The following is a 22,420-nucleotide window of genomic DNA, read 5'->3' on the forward strand; positions in this document are numbered from 1 at the left end:
TAAAATGTTTTTTAAACATTTTAATGAAAATAATATTCCAAGACATCAACACGCATAATACTCAAATCAGAAAAACAGTTCACATCTCCAGCTCTGCTAAATTCAGTCACTTATTTGCCTTTCTTAAATTTCCCTGATGGGGTGCCCGTGGTTTTTGCCTTTTTTTTGGCTGAGCCTTTAACATCAATCTCTTTCCTTTTGGTGGAGCTGATGGAACCAGTCACCTTGAAGAAGTCATCTAGTCGGCCTTGAGTACTACCATGGCGGTTCTTGGCCAGCTTCTTGGCACCATTACGGATCCGGTCCTCGTTGAACTGCTTTTCACCGCACATAAAGGCCACAAGGCCTTCGTCATCTGGGTCCTGCCACTTCAGCTCTATATCATTTAGGTCAACCACCTCAGGCTCTAAAAAAAGCTGACGAGCTTCTTTGTATAACCAGTTTTCTGGAACAGGATACTTCTTCAGGTCTATGTTATCTAGGACCTCTTCGATGCTCCTGTGCTGTCTTATCAGTTCTATAGCTCTCTTTGGGCCAATGCCTCTGATGGTCTCACAGTAATCACAGCCTAGCAATATACAAAGATCTATAAACTGCTCTTGTGTGATTCCTATATCCTCTAGGGCACGACTGAGGTGAAATTCCTGAATAGGCAACTTTTTGGCCTCACTAGCCATGAGATGACGGAGCAACAGTGGAGTACCAAAGGTCAATGCATCCATATCTTCAGTCGCAGCTGCATACACCTTTCCAGCTTTCACCAAAGCAGCACAGGTAGCTTCTGCCTCACATGGTGCGTCCACATATGGAATACCCATTAGGCTTAGCAGTTTCTTGCATTCCTCATTATGTTGCTTTGTGACCTTTACAAGTCTCTTGTTGAACTTTTCAATGTTCTCCACCTCTCCTGCCTCTTGGGCAGCTTCAAGTTGCTTCTCAGCCTCTGCCCTCCTTTCAGTACGTTTGGCCAGCTCACCTGACTTCAGCTGAGGAGGCTTTCCATCAAACACATACACTGGCTTGATGCCGTTCTCAACCATGCGAATTGTACGATAGAACATGCCCATCAGGTGGCTGGTGGTTTCACCTTCCTCATTCTGAAGCATATTCCCATCCTGTCGCACAGCAATAAGGAACTGGTAGATGCACATAGAGGCATCAACAGCCACTTTGCGCCCAAAGTAACTTTTTATGTCATTTTCTTTTATGGCTCCACGGGCCACATCAGCAATCAGTTTAGTAAGACCTTGAATTCCCATTGTATAGCCAGATACAAGTTAAAAGGAAAAATGAGCAGCAAAAAAATGTATTGATGCACAACCTGAAATGAAGAAGGACAGCTGTGAGATTACAGTGGACATACATTTAGGTCAGTCTTATGTGAATACACAATGACACTCCAAGTAATTTCAAAACAAGAGTAACAATGAAAAAGTAAGATTACTCATGTCCACACACTAACTTAACACACCATATACAAGTTTGGAAATGCACTGAGGGGAATTTATCAAAACTTGAGCATCCAGAATCTAAAACAGCTGTGCATGGTAACCAATCAGCTTTTAGCTTTCATTTTTAAAAGTTAAATGAACAAGTTAAAGATAGACGCTGATTGGTTGCTATGCACAACTGCTCCACTTTTGATAAACTCCCCGCCATGTGTTTGTTCAAAAACATGTGTTTCATAATTTGTTCACTACATAATGGGGAAATTAAAGATTTCTGCACAATTATAACGGTGCAAGAAACTGGCGCGAGTGGCGTGCATCACAATAAGCAGATACACTTGTTTTAGGTCAATCCGTGCCACCCATACCAGTTTCTATTTCAGAATGAAACATACAGCACAAATTCCAGCACTAGAAAATTACTCAGAACCCCCAAACACACACATATATTTTTTTTTCTTTAGCAGAGACCCTAGGGAATAAAATGGCGGTGATTGCAACTTTTATGTCGCACGGTATTTGTGCAATTTTTCAAATGCGATTTTTTGTGGGAAAAAAAACACTTTCATGAATAATAAAAAATAAAATGGTAAAGTTAGCCCAATTTTTTGTATAATGTGACAGATGATGTTACGCCGAGTAAATAGATACCTCACACGTCACGCTTTAAAATTGCGCACACTAGTGGAATGGCAACTTTGGTACTTAAAAATCTCCATAGGTGACTCTTCAAAAATGTTTACAGGTTACCTGTTTAGCGTTGCAGAGGAGGTCTTGGGCCAGAATTATTGCTCTCGCTCTAACGTTCATGGTGATACCTCACGTGCGGTTTGAAGGTCGTTTACATACGTGGATGCGACCTACGTACGTGTTCGCTTCTGCATGCGAGCAGACAGGGGCACTTTAATTTTTTTTTTTGATCATTGTTTATTTTACTTTATTTTTACACTTTCCCTTTAAAATGTAATTTTTTTTAATCACTTTTATTCCCATTACAAGGAATGTAAACATCCCTTGTAACAGGAATAGGGCACGACAGGTCCTCTTTATGGAGAGATGTGGGGTCAATAAGACCCCACATCTCTCCTCCGGGCTGCAAAGCCTGAGATCAAAAAAATAAATAAAAATAAACAATCTCATTGTTTACTTTGGCCGGCCCGGATATGATGTCATAACGTCGAGCCTGGGTCTTCAAGAGTCATAGAGACTGCTGGTGACCATCTGGCCCTCGGTTTTCTCTATGGCTAACTTCCCGTGCGGTGGATTCCTTCTCCGGCCCGCCGATTGCACGAGCAAGCTGGTAGAAGCACCGGAGGGCAGGGGTTGGGGAGACGTCCCCTCCTGCAAGACTGATCAAGCCGCTATGCTTGTTCTTACAGTGCAGGGAATCACCGGCTGAAAAAAAATGATATCTGAAAGATGCCTGTAACTGCAGGCATCATTCAGATATCCCCACTGAAAGCCCAGGACGTCATATGACGTTCTGTGGTATGGAAGTGGTTAACAAAGGGATAGTGCCAGTTTTAAATATAGAAAACTCACGCAGATCCCTACCAGACCTTACATATGGCACATCCCACACAGTGGGAGGCAGGGCAAACAGCTCTATTGTTCTGGATGTAGAAAACATAGCAGACCTCTCCTACATAGCAAAAGAGCTTGCCCCCTTTCATAAATTAGGAGCAGCATCTTCTCCATTTTTTCAGCAACATTGGAAACTGAGATGCAAAACAATATTCCTCCTTTATTACAACAGCCGGCAGAATCAAGCTCTACCCTTACAGGTTTAATGCTAAGCCCAGGGCTTTCTCAAAAAATAAAGTGCTGTGCCTAACACAATACACGTCGGGGTAGAACTTGTTTCTGATGATTGGTCAGCAATGGCAGCTTCCATGTTCCATCAATACTTTTCATTTCATTAAAAAAAAAAAAAAAAAAAAAAAAAAAATTGTTAGTTACCAAAACCTGTGCTGCACGGTCTGCCGTTGCAGGCCTCCTTTTTAAAATGCAATTACCTGGCTATCCTGTCCATCCCGGGCTTTTTGTACTTGCTGAGTCGCTGACCTTGAACAAGCATGCAGCAACAGAGCTTCTGATCTGTAGACTTGTATTGGGGTCAGCGACTTGGTGCTGAAGTCAGAGCATCAGTATAACTGATATTTTGGGAAGAGCTCAGCAACGGACGCACATTTCCCTCTGAATAAATCTACTTGAAAGCGGAATTAAATTCAGCTGTGTGTGAGCTTTTTACATAATGAGAAATTATGCACACACTTACCTGGCATTGTGCTCTCCAGCGGTGACAGGTCAGTGCTGCAATCATTGTCCCCGTCCTCCCCGCTGGTAATTCCAGGACTCGCTTGCTCCAGTCTCAGTAAAATCCTCTCATGGTGTTTAAAGCGGAGTTCCACCCAAAAATGGAACCCCCGCTTATGCAGCCACCCCCCCCCCCCTCCCCCGGTGTCACATTTGCCACCTTTCGGGAGGGGAGCAGATACCTGTCTAATACAGGCATTTGCTCCCACTTCCGGAAATAGATCACCGCAGAATCTGCGGCGATCTACGCCATGTCGGGCCCCTCCTCCCCCCACTGTCTTCTGGAAGACACACAGGTCCCAGAAGACAGCAGGGACCAGTCAGGACATGTAGAGCGACTCGCGCATGTGCAGTAGGGAACCAGGCTGTGAAGCTGCAAGGCTTCACTTCCTGATTCCCTTACTGCAGATGGCAGTGCCTCCACCCGGGAGCCGAAGGACGGGTCAGCTTCAGGTGAGGACATCATGGGTGCCCTGGACAGGTAAGTGTCCTTATTTTAAAAGTGAACAGCTGCAGCATTTGTAGCGGCTGACTTTGAATTTTTTTTTCGGCGGAACTTCGCTTTACAGTGGAACCTTGGTTTACGAGTAACGCGGTTAACAAGCTTTTTAAAAGACGAGCAACTTTTGTTTAAAAAGAATTCTGACTCAGTTTGCAAGTATTGTCTCGCAAAACGAACAGAATTCAAGCTAATGGGCGGTGCAGTACCGCATTTGGCCAGAGGCGGGGGGACGCTCGGAACAGTTCGGAGCCGTTCAGAAATACTCCGTTCGAATGTTTCAGAGTTCAGCCGAGCTGTCCCCAAATATTTCCGAGACTCTCCGGCGCCCCCCCACCTCTGGCAACATGCGGTATTGCATGTTATCGAAGTCAAAGCGTAACAAATTTTCCTTTTTTTCCATTGACTTCTATGGGGAAACTCGCTTTGATATGCGAGTGCTTTGGATTACAAGCATTCTCCCGGAACGGATTATGCTTGTAATCCAAGGTTCCACTGTATAATCTTATAGCTCATTTTCTTTCTATAGCAGCCACAGTCCGAGTACAAAAGCCTGTCCCTTTGTCAGCAGCTGCAGAACTGGTGTCAGTTTGTGACAGTTACAGTGTTGGGACAGTTAGTATTACCCCCCTGTAGGTCTAGGATACCCCCCTAACCCCCCCTAATAAAGTTTTAACCCCTTGATCACCCCCTGTCACCAGTGTCGCTAAGCGATCATTTTTCTGATCGCTGTATTAGTGTCGCTGGTGACGCTAGTTAGGGACCTAAATATTTAGGTTCGCCGTCAGTGTTTTATAGCGACAGGGACCCCCATATACTACCAAATAAATGTTTTAACCCCTTGATTGCCCCCTAGTTAACCCTTTCACCACTGATCACCGTATAACTGTTACGGGTGATGCTGGTTAGTTTGTTTATTTTTTATAGTGTCAGGGCACCCGCCGTTTATTACCAAATAAAGGTTTAGTCCCCTGATCGCCCAGCGGTGATATGCGTCGCCCCAGGCAGCGTCAGATTAGCGTCAGTACCGCTAACACCCACGCACGCAGCATACGCCTCCCTTAGTGGTATAGTATCTGATCGGATCAATATCTGATCCGATCAGATCTATACTAGCGTCCCCAGCAGTTTAGGGTTCCCAAAAACACAGTGTTAGCGGGATCAGCCCAGATACCTGCTAGCACCTGCGTTTTGCCCCTCCGCCCGGCCCAGCCCAAGTGCAGTATCGATCGATCACTGTCACTTACAAAACACTAAACGCATAACTGCAGCGTTCGCAGAGTCAGGCCTAAACCCTGCGATCGCTAACAGTTTTTTTGGTAGCATTTTGGTGAACTGGCAAGCACCAGCCCCAGGCAGCGTCAGGTTAGCGCCAGTAGCGCTAACACCCACGCACGCACCGTACAGCTCCCTTAGTGGTATAGTATCTGATCGGATCAATATCTGATCCGATCAGATCTATACTAGCGTCCCCAGCAGTTTAGGGTTCCCAAAAACGCAGTGTTAGCGGGATCAGCCCAGATACCTGCTAGCACCTGCGTTTTGCCCCTCCGCCCGGCCCAGCCCAGCCCACCCAAGTGCAGTATCGATCGATCACTGACACTTACAAAACACTAAATGCATAACTGCAGCGTTCGCAGAGTCAGGCCTGATCCCTGCGATCGCTAACAGTTTTTTTGGTAGTATTTTGGTGAACTGGCAAGCACCAGCCCCAAGCAGCGTCAGATTAGCGCCAGTACCGCTAACACCCACGCACGCAGCATACGCCTCCCTTAGTGGTATAGTATCTGAACGGATCAATATCTGATCCGATCAGATCTATACCGGCGTCCCCAGCAGTTTAGGGTTCCCAAAAACGCAGTGTTAGCGGGATCAGCCTGCATTTTGCCCCTCCGCCCGGCCCAGCCCACCCAAGTGCAGTATCAATCGACCACTGTCACTTACAAAACACTTAACGCATAACTGCAGCATTCGCAGAGTCAGGCCTGATCCCTGCGATCGCTAACAGTTTTTTAGGTAGCTTTTTATTGAACTGGCAAGCGCCAGCGGCCTAGTACACCCCGGTCGTAGTCAAACCAGCACTGCAGTAACACTTGGTGACATGGCAAGTCCCATAAGTGCAGTTCAAGCTGGTGAGGTGGCAAGCACAAGTAGTGTCCCGCTGCCACCAAGAAGACAAACACAGGCCCGTCGTGCCCATAATGCCCTTCCTGCTGCATTCGCCAATCCTAATTGGGAACCCACCGCTTCTGCAGCGCCCGTACTTCCCCCATTCACATCCCCAACCAAATGCAGTCGGCTGCATGAGAGGCATTTTCTTTATGTCCTCCCGAGTACCCCTACCCAACGAACCCCCAAAAAAGATGTCGTGTCTGCAGCAAGCGCGAATATAGGCGTGACACCCGCTATTATTGTCCCTCCTGTCCTGACAATCCTGGTCTTTGCATTGGTGAATGTTTTGAACGCTACCATTCATTAGTTGAGTATTAGCGTAGGGTACAGCATTGCACAGACTAGGCACACTTTCACAGGGTCTCCCAAGATGCCATCGCATTTTGAGAGACCCGAACCTGGAACCGGTTACCGTTATAAAAGTTAGTTACAAAAAAAGTGTAAAAAAAAATATATAAAATTAAAAAAAATAGTTGTCGTTTTATTGTTCTCTCTCTCTCTATTCTCTCTCTCTTGTTCTGCTCTTTTTTACTGTATTCTATTCTGCAATGTTTTATTGTTATTATGTTTTATCATGTTTGCTTTTCAGGTATGCAATTTTTTATACTTTACCGTTTACTGTGCTTTATTGTTAACCATTTTTTTGTCTTCAGGTACGCCATTCACGACTTTGAATGGTTATACCAGAATGATGCCTGCAGGTTTAGGTATCATCTTGGTATCATTCTTTTCAGCCAGCGGTCGGCTTTCATGTAAAAGCAATCCTAGTGGCTAATTAGCCTCTAGACTGCTTTTACAAGCCGTGGGAGGGAAAGCACCCCCCCCCCCCCACCGTCTTCCGTGTTTTTCTCTGGCTCTCCTGTCTCAACAGGGAACCTGAGAATGCAGCTGGTGATTCAGCCAGCTGACCATAGAGCTGATCAGAGACCAGAGTGGCTCCAAACATCTCTATGGCCTAAGAAACCGGAAGCTACGAGCATTTTATGACTTAGATTTCGCCGGATGTAAATAGCGCCATTGGGAAATTGGGGAAGCATTTTATCACACTGATCTTGGTGTCATCAGATGCTTTGAGGGCAGAGGAGAGATCTAGGGTCTAATAGACCCCAATTTTTTCAAAAAAAGAGTACCTGTCACTACCTATTGCTATCATAGGGGATATTTACATTCCCCGAGATAACAATAAAAATGATTAAAAAAAAAAAAAAAAATGAAAGGAACAGTTTAAAAATAAGATAAAAAAGCAAAAAAAATAAGAAAAAAAAAAAAAAAAAAAAAAAAAAAAAAAGCACCCGTCACCCCCTGCTCTCGCGCTAAGGCGAACGCAAGCGGCGGTCTGTCGTCAAATGTAAACAGCAATTGCACCATGCATGTGAGGTATCGCCGCGAAGGTCAGATCGAGGGCAGTAATTTTTGCAGTAGACCTCCTCTGTAAATCTAAAGTGGTAACCTGTAAAGGCTTTTAAAAATGTATTTATTTTGTTGCCACTGCACGTTTGTGCGCAATTTTAAAGCATGTCATGTTTGGTATCCATGTACTCGGCCTAAGATCATCTTTTTTATTTCATCAAACATTTGGGCAATATAGTGTGTTTTAGTGCATTAAAATTTTAAAAAGTGTGTTTTTTCCCCAAAAAATGCGTTTGAAAAATCGCTGCGCAAATACTTTGTGAAAAAAAAAAATGAAACACCCACCATTTTAATCTGTAGGGCATTTGCTTTAAAAAAAATATATAATGTTTGGGGGTTCAAAGTAATTTTTTTGCAAAAAAAAAATAACTTTTTCATGTAAACAATGAGTGTCAGAAAGGGCTTTGCCTTCAAGTGGTTAGAAGAGTTGGTGATGTGTGACATAAGCTTCTAAATGTTGTGCATAAAATGCCAGGACAGTTCAAAACCCCCCCAAATGACCCCATTTTGGAAAGTAGACACCCCAAGCTATTTGCTGAGAGGCATGTCGAGTCCATGGAATATTTTATATTGCGACACAAGTTGCGGGAAAGAGACAATTTTTTTTTTTTTTGCACAAAGTTGTCACTAAATGATATATTGCTCAAACATGCCATGGGAATATGTGAAATTACACCCCAAAATACATTCTGCTGCTTCTCCTGAGTACGGGGATACCACATGTGTGAGACTTTTTGGGAGCCTAGCCGCGTACGGGACCCCGAAAACCAATCACCGCCTTCAGGATTTCTAAGGGCGTGAATTTTTGATTTCACTCTTCACTGCCTATCACAGTTTCGGAGGCCATGGAAAGCCCAGGTGGCACAAAACCCCCCCAAATGACCCCATTTTGGAAAGTAGACACCCAAAGCTATTTGCTGAGAGGTATAGTGAGTATTTTGCAGACCTCACTTTTTGTCACAAAGTTTTGAAAATTGAAAAAAGAAAAAAAAAAAAAGTTTTTTCTTGTCTTTCTTCATTTTCAAAAACAAATGAGAGCTGCAAAATACTCACCATGCCTCTCAGCAAATAGCTTGGGGTGTCTACTTTCCAAAATGGGGTCATTTGGGGGGGTTTCCCATGGCCTTCGAAACTGTGATAGGCAGTGAAGAGTGAAATCAAAAATTTACACCCTTAGAAATCCTGAAGGCGGTGATTGGTTTTCGGGGCCCCGTACGCGGCTAGGCTCCCAAAAAGTCCCACACATGTGGTATCCCCGTACTCAGGAGAAGCAGCTGAATGTATTTTGGGGTGCAATTCCACATATGCCCATGGCCTGTGTGAGCAATATATCATTTAGTGATAACTTTTTGTAAATATTTTTTTTTTTTTTTGTCATTATTCAATCACTTGGGACAAAAAAAATAAATATTCAATGGGTTCAACATGCCTCTCAGCAATTTCCTTGGGGTGTCTACTTTCCAAAATGGGGTCATTTGGGGGGGGTTTTGTACTGCCCTGCCATTTTAGCACCTCAAGAAATGACATAGGCAGTCATAAACTAAAAGCTGTGTAAATTACAGAAAATGTACCCTAGTTTGTAGATGCTATAACTTTTGCGCAAACCAATAAATATATGCTTATTGACATTTTTTTTACCAAAGACATGTGGCTGAATACATTTTGGCCTAAATGTATGACTAAAATTTAGTTTATTGGATTTTTTTTATAACAAAAAGTAGAAAATATCATTTTTTTTCAAAATTTTCGTTTTTTTTTCCGTTTATAGCGCAAAAAATAAAAACTGCAGAGGTGATCAAATACCATCAAAAGAAAGCTCTATTTGTGGGAAGAAAAGGACGCAAATTTCGTTTGGGTACAGCATTGCATGACCGCGCAATTAGCAGTTAAAGCGACGCAGTGCCAAATTGGAAAAAGACCTCTGGTCCTTAGGCAGCATAATGGTCCGGGGCTCAAGTGGTTAAGCTGTGGTCTCTCTGCAGCTAACACAACCCTAATGAGTCACAGCTAGACCTTTCCAATCAGCAAAGAGCATTGCAGAACTAGAAATTTAATTCAGCATTGAGCGTGACAGACCTCTACAGAGAGCACTCAGGCTCTGACTGCTTTACAGTGGAATTAACCGGTTCAATACTGGGCATTTTCACCCCCTTCCTTCCCAGACCAATTTTTAGTTTTCAGCGCTGTCGCACTTTAAACGACAATTGCGCGGTCGTGCGACGTTGTACCCAAACAAAATTGACGTCCTTTTTTCCCCCACAAATAGAGCTTTCTTTTGGTGGTATTTGATCACCTCTGCGGTTTTTATTTTTTGCGCTATAAACAAAAGAAGAGCGACAATTTTGAAAAAAACACAATATTTTCTACTTTTTGCTATAATAAATATCCCAATTTTTAAAAAAAAAAAACTAATTTTTTCCTCAGTTTCGGCCGATACGTATTCTACATATTTTTGATAAAAAAAAAATAAGCGTATATTGATTGGTTTGCGCAAAAGTTATAGCGTCTATAAAATACGGGATAGATTTATGGCATTTTTTTAAAAAAAATTATTTATTTATTTTTACTAGTAATAGTGGCGATCGCAATTTTTTTTCGTGACTGCGACATTATGGCGGACACATTTTTGGGACCATTCACATTTATACAGCGATCAATGCTATAAAATTGCATTGATTACTGTGTAAATGTGACAGGCAGTGAAGGGGTTAACCACTAGGGGGCGGGGAGGGGTTAAATGTGTTTCCTAGGGAATGCTTCTAACTGTAGGGGGAGGGGACGCTAAAGGGGAGGAGACCGATCAGTAATCCTCCGTTCTGGGAACACAGATCGCTCTCCTCTGAGCTGACAGGACGTGGATCTCTGTGTTTACACACAGAGATCCACGGTCCGGCCCGGTTAACGGGCGGCCGCCGGGCACACGCACCGGGACCCGAGCAACGCGGCGGGCGCGCGCGCCCCCTAGGCGGCCGGGAACCCGAGGCCATCATATGACGTCCACCCAGGATGGGAGATCCCATCTGTGGACGTCATATGTACATACGCGGGTAGAGAAGTGGTTAAACCCATCAATTTAGCAGTTAAAACAAAAAAAAAAACAACTTTACATTCAAGGCTTGCCAGGAACGTAACTGTCATATTTGCTTGTGTTCTCAACCAAACTGTCAAACCATCAAAAGCCTGGTGTCATAACTGATCACATGCGCAGCGCAAAGGCCTAGATGCAGCTTCCTTGGCTGAAAAGGAAAAAATTCAGTTTAGCTTTAGGCCCCAGTCACACCTGCCCATCGTACTAAAGTGCATTTTGTTCAGCGCATTCTTTGCAGGACTTGAATGGGCCGTCTTACATGCAACAAAGAAGCTCACACACCTTTTTGGGCAAAGAGCTTTATTTTTTTTGTTAAACCCTTCCCATTGGTCACATTCAGGTCATGTGACCGCTGTGATTGGCTGTCGCAAAGCTCCCAATCGCAAGTATGCATCAGGAGCTTTCCGGTAACTGCATGCTACTGTGCAGGGCTGCATATATGTGGCCGCTTGGCACAAAGGCCCACAAGCTGAGAGGCTGCATATGTGCATTCGGCCAGCATGAATAAGTGTCTCTTATAAAAAGAAAACCCCTCTCTCCCCTCCACCACATATGTCTATGTTAGCTATTGTTGTACCCGTAGCACAGCCCAGAAACAATAGTGCACATTTTACTTTTTTGTTTGTCCTACCTAAAATGCACCGACACTAACTAAAAAACAAAAAAATCCTGCCCAAAATATATCGACCTTGACCCTTACTAAACCCAAACACTAACCTACATCAAACCTTGAAAGACACATAGGGGTTGATTTACTGAAGGCAAATACAGGTTGTGCTTTCCCAAGTGCAGTTACACTCTGCAAGTTGTAGTTGCTCCAGAGCTTAGTATGAGGCAAAGCTTTAATTTGCAAAGAATACCCAATCACATGCAAAGAAAAAAAAAAACAAAAGAAAAACCAAAAAAACACTATTTTTGCTTGCTCACGATTGGCTGATGGAAGTCAGCAGAGCTTCTGCTCATTTACTAGGCTCTGGAGCAACTGCACTTTGCGAAGTGCAGTCTATTTGCCTGTAGTAAATCAACCCCTATGTATCTTTCATCACCATTCACAGAAAGAAAAACACAGGGGCAGGCTTCACAGTGACTGATCACAGTGGTAGCCAATTAGAGTCTACCACAACAATAAGGTGACCCAGAATCTGGAGTTGCGGGTCCTAGGGGGCTCTCGAGACCCCGATCTCTGTGTGACACAAAGACAGATCCGCATATATGCGGCCCCATGGCAAAAAGTGCAGTCCGCATATATGTGTTCCATCGGCGCGAAATGGGTAAGGTAAAAGAAAACCTAAATGCTGCTCCCTCACCCCATACTAACCAGAGTCTGATCTTGATCCAGCAATGTACACAAGAGTAGCGGCACTCTACCTCCTCATTGATTTAGAAACAGCAATGGGAGCCATTGGCTGTCAATCACATCCAGTGAGGAGAGAGTGGGGTTGGGCTGAGCTGTGCTCTGTGTGTGTCTATGGACCAACGTAGCAGCTTACTATGGGGGTACTCAGCGGGGGGGGGGTGAGCAAGGATCACAGAATAGAGACCGGAGAAGAGGGGAATCCGGGCTACTCTGTACAAAAACCACTGCGCAGTGCAAGTAATTATAACGTGTTTAATATATATTTATTTTTTATTATGGGCTTACTTAACATTAAAGGGGTTGTAAACCCTTGTGTTTTTTCACCTTAATGCATTAAGGTGAAAAACCTTCTTTACTGCAGCAGCACCCCCCATATACTTACCTGACCCCTGAAATTCGCGAAACGGGAACGAGCACACCAGCTCCGGCTGGTGTCTAGTGTCCTGATTGAATAGATTGATAGCAGTGCAGCCATTGGCTCCCGCTGCTGTCAATCAAATCCAATAACACAGGCGCTGGGCCGAGTCCGGCATTCGTGTCTATGGACACAAACGCTGGACTTGGGAGCGCACTTGCAAGGTAACCCCCTCGGGAGAACGCTTCTCCTAGGGGGCTATCTGATTTGGGGAGGAGCTGCGAGAGCTGCCGGGGGACCCCAGAAGAGGATGTTCAGGGCCATTCTGTGCAAAACAAGCTGCACAATGGAGGCGAGCATGATCTATTTAAAAAAAAAAACAAAAAAAAAAAAAAAAGATCCTTTACAATCACTTTAATCCCTTGTTGACGGAGCAATTGTCATGCAGCCTATTACTGGCAATGGCACTGTTCCAATTGGTGCAACGCTGACTTTGCGGCGTCGCACTGCACTGTGTTTAGTAATTTCAGGTGCGAATTCAACAGACCTCTGTGCATGAAGCCAAACATGTCTTTCAAGTCACACTGAAATGCAGCTTTTAAATGGTGCGATTTTCAGATGAAATCGCACAATTTCAAAGCTGCGTTCCATGTGAACGAGGGCCAAGGCTCCATTCATACCTGTGGGGTCCAGGAAAATAAGAAAAACGCACATCACGCATGCGGTGCTTTTGTTAATAGCACCCCAAATGTGGCTAGAAACTCATTTTGCCACACGGTACAAAGAAAATCCCCAAAAACAATACGATGCTCACCACCTGGAAAGGTGCAGGAGTTTCTTTGCACATAGGATAACCCAGTAGGCCCGGGTCACACCTGTGCATTCTGGGAGCATGGAAGAAAGTGGTAGCACCATTATATGTTAATGGACCCCAAATGCAGCTAAGCAACAGACAATAAAAATAAATGGTAGAAAGCGCATCTCCTGAAAAGGCTTTGGTGCATTTTTCCACACATACTGTGAATAGGCTGCCCTATGCGATTACATTGAAACAGACCAAAGAAAAAAAAAAAGCGCACTTTAGCGTGACGCAATGGTGTGACTGGGGCCCCAGTGGTCACCAGGCCTCAGGGACCCCTCCTGTACACACCACAGTGACTGCCTACTATGACAGACCTCCCCCTCTCCAGGAAAGTTCTATGCTCAGTCATGTACACAGCACAGTGCCCACTACAGTAACCCCCGAGCCAGCTCAGAAGCGGGGTGGCCGGTTACTATGAGTTACCACACTGGGCTCTACTTTACCGAATACCACCCCAACCTACTTACCACACTCTGCTCCCGCCTCAGGATTTTCGCGCGCTTACGATACGTCCGGCCCTGTCAGCGCGCTAGGACGCCGAAAGAACGCCGATTGGCTGAGCTGTCCAGATTCGCTCTGTCATTGGCCTGTCCACTGAGCCGGACATTCCGGAAACGCCTCCATAATGTGGTTGGAAAGAGAATTCCAGGAGCCGCGCTCTGATTGGATGAGGTTGGGTGACGGGCCTCTCAGCTAGCGCTCATGCGCATAACTACTATATTCCGCTCCCAGGAGTCAGTGCGGTGACCTCTGACCCCGTTTTGATTGGGAGAGACGTGGCTGTACCGGGAGAAGTGTCACCGGGAACATGGTGAGGAGGGGGGTTTTGGGGGGGCCTGTGTGTGTTTTATCACCCTCAGACGGGTGCGGGGACGGTGAAGGGCATTCTTTCCTCATATTATAGTACAGGGAGCCATGACTGTCCCCTGTGTGAGGAAACCTCTCCAGAGACAGCGGGCCCTCTGACATGGGGGACATTCCACACTGACAGTACTCCCATCCTTGTACAAAATGCTCATTGCCTGGCTGCGTTTGTGTGCACTAAAAGTGTTATAGTGCAAAGAGGGGGTGGGGGGAGACTGTGGATGAGCACAGGTGGGACTTTGAATGAGGCGCATGCTATGTGCCTCCATCCCTGGTACAAAAAAAGGGAATTTGGGACTTTGAATGAGGTTCTGGACATGATGGGGGTATGTTGAAAGGAAACACATGTTTATTGACATGAGATAATGTGATACAATATCTGAATCCTGGGGCTGTACACAGAAATACATGTATGTCATGGACACTAGAGACACATATTGATATCAACTTGGAAACTCATGACAATATGGAGCATGGACATCGAGGATACAACATAATATCAACTTAAGATACATGACAGCATGAAAAATGAATGAGCAGCTCCCAAAATTGCATATGTTATACACATAGGTCATAGAGCGGCACAGTGCAATGAAATGGCATGAGGTAAAAAGTTATAGACCAAGATTGCTTGTAAACCAGTGGATGGATCAGTGTGCTGATGTGGGAATGTGTTGGCATCCTAGATTGTCTGACGCGTTTTGTGATTATACACTCATCAGGGGCGGATGCTCCCAACAATCTAAAAAGATTAAAATATATTTTAGTTTAAAATGACACTGAGCATAACAGGAAAGGGCATATATGCCAGTCCTGGAATACTTGCATGCCAAAGGTGGATAGTGGGGATGGGTAGGGTGTTGGACCAAGGCCAACAAGAGGGTGTCCATCCCGGAAGCTGAGGTGAAGGAGCCACGTGCAAACTGAGGCGCAAGCATAGAATTTCTCAAGGAGGCAGGTAGCCAATCTTAGTTCAGCGCCACAATGATGGCCAGATGATGGGAAACGCCATAAGATCTGTGTTTGACAAGTAAGGTGTATGTAAGATATTGAAAGTCACAGTGGACAGCGTCCAGTGGTATATTTGGGTGATGACAAAAATGACCCGGATGTCAAACAGTAAGAGATAGGGAGTCCCTGAGCAGTGTGGCGAGCTCCCATTGGAACAGGGGAGACTGTGTGTGGGCGGCATAATATACCCCCCACACACAGCCGAACATGGACTCCCACCAACGTCACGCTGGCTAATCACCTGCAAGGAGGGACTCCGAACGGGACGGTAACCACCGCCCGCGAGAGGGGCTGGCCTCCATAGACTGTGAAAGCTGAGGTGGAATGACACCCTGCCTAATGAGGGCGGAAGGAAGGGGCAGAGGGAGGACATACAGGGCGCATCGCAACTTCCGGGTATGACAACAATAAGAGGCTTGGGTACCAAACCATAAACTATCCCCATTATACTGCAATGCCGCATGACTCGGGGGCTTGATGAACATGTCCTGAGTGAAACCAGAGACCCAAATGAGGTGCATGGCCACAAAAGGGAACCCGGACCACCCACACAGACGGCAGGGGAGAACTGCCAACTGAGTCAAAAACCTCCATCCCTATTAAAGTGCAAAAGGGGGGGGGGGGGGGCTGTGCATGAGCACAGGTGGGACTTTGAATGAGGCGCATGCTATGTGCCTCCATCCCTGGTACAAAAAAGGGAGTTTGGGACTTTGAATGAGGTTCTGGACATGGTGGGGGTATGTTGAAAGGAAACACATGTTTATTGACATGAGATAATGTGATACAAAAAGTGTTATAGTGTATTTTTTTTTTCTTGAATATTTGCATTGATTATTGACTGTGCAAATATCGTGTAACATAAAACAATTGCAGCAACCTCTTCTTATAGAAGATATACAAGCAATATCTCACAGACTGGGATATTGCTTGTATATCTTGCTTGTAGTATGTGAGTCAGCGCTCACTGACAGTAAGTAGGAGAAATCAATAATTATAAAAAAATAGTCCATATAATCCACTGTGATGGGAAGATGTCAGAGTAGAAGTCACCAGATGGATGGCTCTACAGGCGGGTGGGGCTGCACATGCAGTCATCAGGAGCTCCTCAAACAGGAAATGGGGATTCCCTCAGATACAGACAAAAAACAGCAAAGGGAGAGCGCCAGGTACAGTGAGGAGGAAAAAAAGTATTTGATCCCCTGCTTATTTTGTACGTTTTTATATCTATTTATTTCTTTGCCCACTGGCAAAGAAATGATCAGTTTATAATTTTAACAGTGAGAGACAGAATAACAACAAAATATACAGAAAAACACATTTCAAAAAAGTTATAAATTGATTTGCATTTTAATGAGTGAAATAAGGATTTGATCCTCTATCAATCCAGCAAGATTTCTGGCTCCCAGGTGTCTTCTATACAGGTAACAAGCGGAGATTAAGACCCCATTCACACAGGGACGACTTGTCAGGCGACCTAGTCGCCTGACAAGTCGCCTCCCGTTCTGTACTATGGAGCCGTTCTAAGGGGAGCGACGCAAGTCGCTCCGACTTAGAAAAAGGTTCCTGTACGACTTCGGGGGCGACTTGGGGCGACTTGCATAGACTTCTATGCAGAAGTCGTTTTGCAAGTCGCCCGGGCAGTCGTTTGCAGGTCGCCTCGCTGAGGCGACCTGCAAGTCATGTTGCCCCTGTGTGAATGGGGTCTAAGGGTCGGTTCACACTAGGACGACTTGTCAGGCGACCTAGCCGCCTGACAAGTAGCGTCCCGTTCTGTACAATGGAACCGTTCTAATCGGAGCGACGCAAGTCGCTCCGACTTAGAAAAAGGTTCCTGTACTACTTTGGGGGCGACTTGCATAGACTTCTATATAGAAGTCGTTTTGCAAGTCGCTGCCCCTGTCGTGTCCAGGTCACCTTGGAGCAGTCGCGCTGCTTCAGTGTGAGCCGGGGCTCAGAGCATTCCCTTAAAGGGAGTGCTGTGAGCCGGGGCTCAGAGCATTCCCTTAAAGGGAGTGCTCCTAATCTCTGCTTGTTACCTGTATAAAAGACACCTGTCCACAGAAGCAATCAATCAGATTCCAATCTCTCCACCATTGCCAGGACCAAAGAGCTATGCAGGGATAAGTTTGTAGACCTACACAAGGCTGGAATGAGCTACAAGACCATCGTCAAGCAGCTTGGTGAGAGAGTGACAACAGTTGGTGTGATTATTCGCAAATGGAGGAAACCCAAAATAACTGTCAATCTCCCTCGGTCTGGGGCGTCATGCAAGATCTCACCTCATGGAGTTTCAATGATCATGAGAACGGTGAGGAATCAGCCCAAAACTACATGGGAGAATCTTGTCAATGATCTCAAGGCAGCTGGGACAATTGGTAACACTGACTCCATGAAGGACTGAAATCCTGCAGCGCCCGCAAGTTCCCCTGCTCAAGAAAGCACATGTACAGACCCGTCTGAAGTTTGCTAATGAACATCTGACTGATTCAGAGGAGAACTGGGTCAAAGTGTTGTGGTCAGATGAGACCAAAATTGAGCTCTTTGGCATCAACTCACCGTGTTTGGAGGAGGAGGAATGCTGCCTATGACCCCAAGAACACCATCCCCACTGTCAAACATGGAGGTGGAAACATTATGCTTCGGGGGTGTTTTTCTGCTAAGGGGACAGGACAACGTCACTGTATCAAAGGGACGATGGAATGTCAAATCTTGGATGAGAACCTCCTTCCCTCAGCCAGGGTATTGAAAATGGGTCATGGATGGGTATTCCAGCATGACAATGACCCAAAACACACAGCCAAGGCAACAAAGGAGTGGCTCAAGCAGAATCACATTAAGGTCCTGGAGTGGCCTAGCCAGTCTCCAGACCTTAATCCCATAGAATATATGTGGAGGGAGCTGAAGGTTCGAGTTACCAAACGTCAGCCTCGAAAACCTTAATGACTTGAAGAGGATCTGCAAAGAGGAGTGAGACAAAATCCTTCCTGAGATGTGTTCAAACCTGGTGGCCAACTACAAGAAACGTCTGACCTCTGTGATTGCCAACAAGGGTTTTGCCACCAAGTACTAAGTTGTGTTTTACAAAGGGGCAAATTCTTATTTCACTTATTAAAATGCAAATCAATTTATAACGTTTTTGAAATGCTTTTTTTCTGGATATTTTTGTTGTTGTTCTGTGTCTCACTGTTAAAATTAACCTACCATTAAAATTATAGACTGATCATTTCTTTGTCAGTGGGCAAACCTACAAAATGAATAGGGGATCCAATACTTTTTTTCCCTCACTGTAAGTACGAGTATAAAATCCATAACGCTTTATTCAAGATATGCCGTATGGGGACCCAGACGGGAAGAGAACCTGGGACAAATTAGTAGAACACATCTGGGGTTTGCATTACACAAAGATCCTACTTGCAGCCTTGGAATAATGGTCATTTCCACTTCCTGAGTCAGTGATTATTGGATCTGGAGGACCCCAGGCCCTGACACTTCTATGGTGCAGATCTCTGAATTTGGAATTGGCAGGAAATCGTCTAATCACATCCTGCAACTTCTGATCTCTGGAATAGTTTTTTATAAACTTGCCCTTTAAAGCCTGACACCAGCAATTTTTTGTGATTGTTGATTTTCTTTTCTGGTTTTACTCTGATCTGTGATTCTACTGGGCAGACTTTTCTTTACTTCCTGTCCCTGTGATACCAGTAGAAAAAAAACGTAGGAGCAAGACACCTGGACAGACAATAGTAAAAACATTTTCAGATGTTCCAATGCTTCCCCACATATTTTATTTGTTCTGGTCTTTGTTGCCATTGAAGAGCTTTCCCCTCATTTTCAGTCCCAGTTCACATTTGTGCGTGGTGCAAAATCACATGTGGTTCGCACTGCAGTCCAAATCACATGCCGTGCAATGCGATTTCAGCCATACAGATAGTATGGCTGATATTGCATCGCATTTGGACCAAAGTCGCACAGGCCCCTTTTTTTTGGTCCGCACCAGAATCGGATCACATCGGTGTTCACACCCATACGATCCGAATCATGTCCAAAGTGTTAGTTCGCTTCGTAATATGCGAGCTGAAATGGGGGTGTCATTAACATTGTGTTGACACTCCCAGCAGTTTGTGTATGGCAGTGTGAACTGCCGTGCGATGCAGGAACCCGCAGTGGTTCGCAGGGTTCCTGCATTGCACAAGTGAAGTGTGAACCGAGCCTTAGTCCTGACAGGAAGTCAGGGGACATTTACTAAACAGGGAAAATGTAATAAAAATCAAACGGAGGCTCCAATCCCTCTCTGTTCTATTCAGAAACCGAATGCAATTTTTTATGGCTGGTTGAGCTTTAGTGTTTAAAGTGTAAGCTCACCTCTACAGAAAATCTATACAGTGATACTGGATCCCAACCCCCCCCCCCCCCACTGCCGCCGTCCCGCTGTAATTACAATGCCTCTCATGCATACACGCTATGAGGTACAGATAGGAGATTAAGCCGTGGGGACCGGTAAAGTGGCATCCCAGAGCCTGACAGCGGGGGCTCGAGGGACACTGGTACAGTGGGACCAGGGGGAATGGGGGTCTGGTGTAAGGTCACCTTACAGATTTTCTGTAAAGGTAAACTTATACTTTAAAGTGATTTGTAAAATCTTTATTTTTATAGGAAAAAAAAGTCATACTTGCCTGCTGTATGCAGTGGATTTGCACAGAGAAGCCCAGATCCTCCTCTTCTCTGGTCCCTCTTCGGTGCTCCTGGCCTCTCCCTCCTGTCAAGTGCCCCCACAGCAGCTTGCAGTGGGTGGCACCTGAGCCAAGTCAAAGCTCCCTGTGTGTATAGTCACACACGAAGCCGAAGCCCTGTCCCCTCTCTCTCTTGATTGGCTGGCTGGCTGGCTGGCTGGCTGGCTGACTAACTAACTGACTTTGACGCCACGGGATCCAATGGTGCCACTGCTGTGTCTCAGCCAATCAGGAGGGTGACACTCACAAGTGTCTCGGACAGCCGAAACACTCGTGCACATCGCTGGACAGAGATGGGGCTCAGATAAGTATTAGGGGTGGGGGGCATAGAATGTATTAAGATTAAAAAAAACCCTTCTGACTTTACAACCCCTTTAGGTACAAAAATTTTAAATATATTCCTTAATAGCCAGAAGGGATATGAATCCACTTGTGTGCATCCAAATGCCTTTGTAAGTCCAGATATTACCTTGTAAAAGCAGCAATGACAAATGCAGCAATGCAGAAAACTACAGGAAGGGGTGGAGACAAGACCAGTCACCCTGCACAAGAAGAGAGATCAGCAGTGAGCGGTCTTTATTGCAGGAAGGGGCGGAGACATCCCAGAATTCGGTTTTAATTAGTAAAATGTGTGTTTTATGATTTACCGTAAATTTTTTTTTTTTTCTTTTTCTCTTGCCTTTCTGAAACTTGACATTTTCTGTTTTCAGGAGTTGGAAGCAATGAGCCGATATACAAGTCCGGTGAACCCAGCAGTGTTCCCGCACCTAACAGTTGTCCTAATGGCAATCGGGATGTTTTTCACAGCTTGGTTCTTTGTGTATCCTTTTAGTGCACTATGACCTATCCGGAGGGCAGGGGAAGTGGCTTTACACCATATTACAGGTTGTGAGGTGCAAATCTGTTCAAAAAACAGATTTTTTTTTTTTTCTTCACCTTTTAAAGTGTTTATAAACCCAAAAACAAAAAAGTCATTAATTACAGCTTACTAATCCCTAATGTGATGGCTGCATTCATTTTCTATTTTTAGACATTTTTTTTTTTTTTTACATTTTTCACCTGGTGATCCAGCAAGTAACATACCTCCTTCTTTAGTGCAGGGATCTTCAAACTACGGCCCTCCAGCTGTTGCGGAACTACAAGTCCCATGAGGCATTGTAAAACTCTGACATTCACAGACATGACTAGGCATGATGGGAATTTTAGTTCCTGAACAACTGGAGGGCCGTAGTTTGGGGACCCCTGCTTTAGGGTGTCTTCACTCTGAATGGAGGAGCAACGGAGACCCCTTTTGATAGCAACATTGTCAGTCTGGGGGGAGGGTAGTGTTAGTTGTACTAGCAGATTTAGATGGACTTGACCAACACAAATTAAAGCCGAATTCAGTCTAACAGTTACAGCAACATTTTATTTTTCCTTTTTGGGATAAAGGTTTACATAAACAAATACAAGCTCATCATTGTAAGCACCCCTGTTAATGTTAAATGATTTGTGTTAACCCGCTACTTGCCACTTTGGACAGTTTAGTCTGTTATAGGAAGTTGAAAAATTACATTTACTGGCTGGATTACCAGATGGAAATAAATGGAAAAGCCAAAAAAAGAAAACAAATGCAGCTACCACATTTCTGGATTGAAAAGTTGCAATATATTACATTTTTTTTGGGGGGGGGGGGGAGGTTTAATACAACTTTAAGCATCAAGAATGCTCACTGAAGATAATTATTCTCAGATCATGATTGCCTGGATTCTAAAATTGTGTCCACAGATCAGTATTGAAATAATCAGGCTAATTAACACCTTTTATGAATTGGTTATTTTCTTGATCTGATCATCACTTGTTATGGGAAATGTAGTAGAAAAGCGGCAAGTGAATTAGATGAGCTTAAGTGATCACTAAGTAGAACTATCACCTCTTAAAAAAAAAAAAAAAAAATGTGCTGCAGCACTTGAAGCAGTATTTAACCCAAAAACAAACATTTATTATATTGCAGATTTTTATCAAGAATGTCTTGGTACGTTTTTCTTCCTTCCTTCAATGATATGAACCAGCCCCACACCATGATGTTCCCACAGGCTTTTTTTAAATGTGTAACAAACAAGCTTCAACATGCTTTTTCTTCAGCGATGGAGTCTTGCGTGGTGAGCATGCATACAGGCCATGGCGGTTGAGTGCATTACTTATTGTTTTCTTTGAAACAATTTTATCTGCTAATTCCAGGTCTTTCTGAAGCTCTCCACAAGTAGTCCTTGGCTCTTTGACAACTCTTCCAATAATTCTTTTCACTCCTCTGTCGGAAATCTTGCGA

General features: G+C 44.7%; 2 protein-coding genes across 4 annotated transcripts in view; one reads left to right on the plus strand and one right to left on the minus strand.

Annotated features, from left to right (window-relative positions):
* LOC141112147 (flap endonuclease 1) lies at positions 1 to 14,161 on the minus strand. 2 transcript variants are annotated; one of them, XM_073604662.1, is made up of 3 exons: positions 13,975 to 14,161; positions 10,953 to 11,081; positions 1 to 1,321 (listed from the first exon to the last, which is right to left on the minus strand). In XM_073604662.1, the coding sequence occupies exon 3, from the start codon at positions 1,257 to 1,259 to the stop codon at positions 111 to 113; it is 1,149 nt and encodes a 382-aa protein (XP_073460763.1). In that variant the 5' UTR covers positions 1,260 to 1,321; positions 10,953 to 11,081; positions 13,975 to 14,161; the 3' UTR covers positions 1 to 110. The 2 variants fall into 2 exon arrangements, with proteins under 2 accessions (XP_073460763.1, XP_073460762.1); XM_073604661.1 differs by lacking the exon at positions 10,953 to 11,081 and having other exon boundaries at positions 13,975 to 14,160.
* TMEM258 (transmembrane protein 258) overlaps positions 14,161 to 22,420 on the plus strand; it is a 24,987-nt gene continuing 16,727 nt past the window's right edge. Inside the window, exons 1-2 of one of the 2 annotated variants that reach the window (XR_012236530.1) lie at positions 14,161 to 14,318; positions 20,823 to 20,932. Coding sequence is in view for 1 of the 2 variants with exons in the window: in XM_073604663.1 (XP_073460764.1) it covers positions 14,316 to 14,318; positions 20,823 to 20,932 (113 nt within the window). In the remaining variant the exon portion in view is untranslated. The remainder of the gene's footprint in view (positions 14,319 to 20,822; positions 20,933 to 22,420) is intronic. The other variant, XM_073604663.1, reaches the window with a different exon arrangement.

The sequence above is a fragment of the Aquarana catesbeiana genome, linkage group LG11 (assembly GCF_042186555.1).
Source record: "Aquarana catesbeiana isolate 2022-GZ linkage group LG11, ASM4218655v1, whole genome shotgun sequence".
Lineage (NCBI taxonomy): Eukaryota > Metazoa > Chordata > Amphibia > Anura > Ranidae > Aquarana > Aquarana catesbeiana.

What these genes read in the sequence shown, in the direction of transcription:
- LOC141112147 (XM_073604662.1), bottom strand. Translation starts at nt 1,259, where the DNA reads ATGGGAATTCAAGGTCTTACTAAACTGATTGCTGATGTGGCCCGTGGA.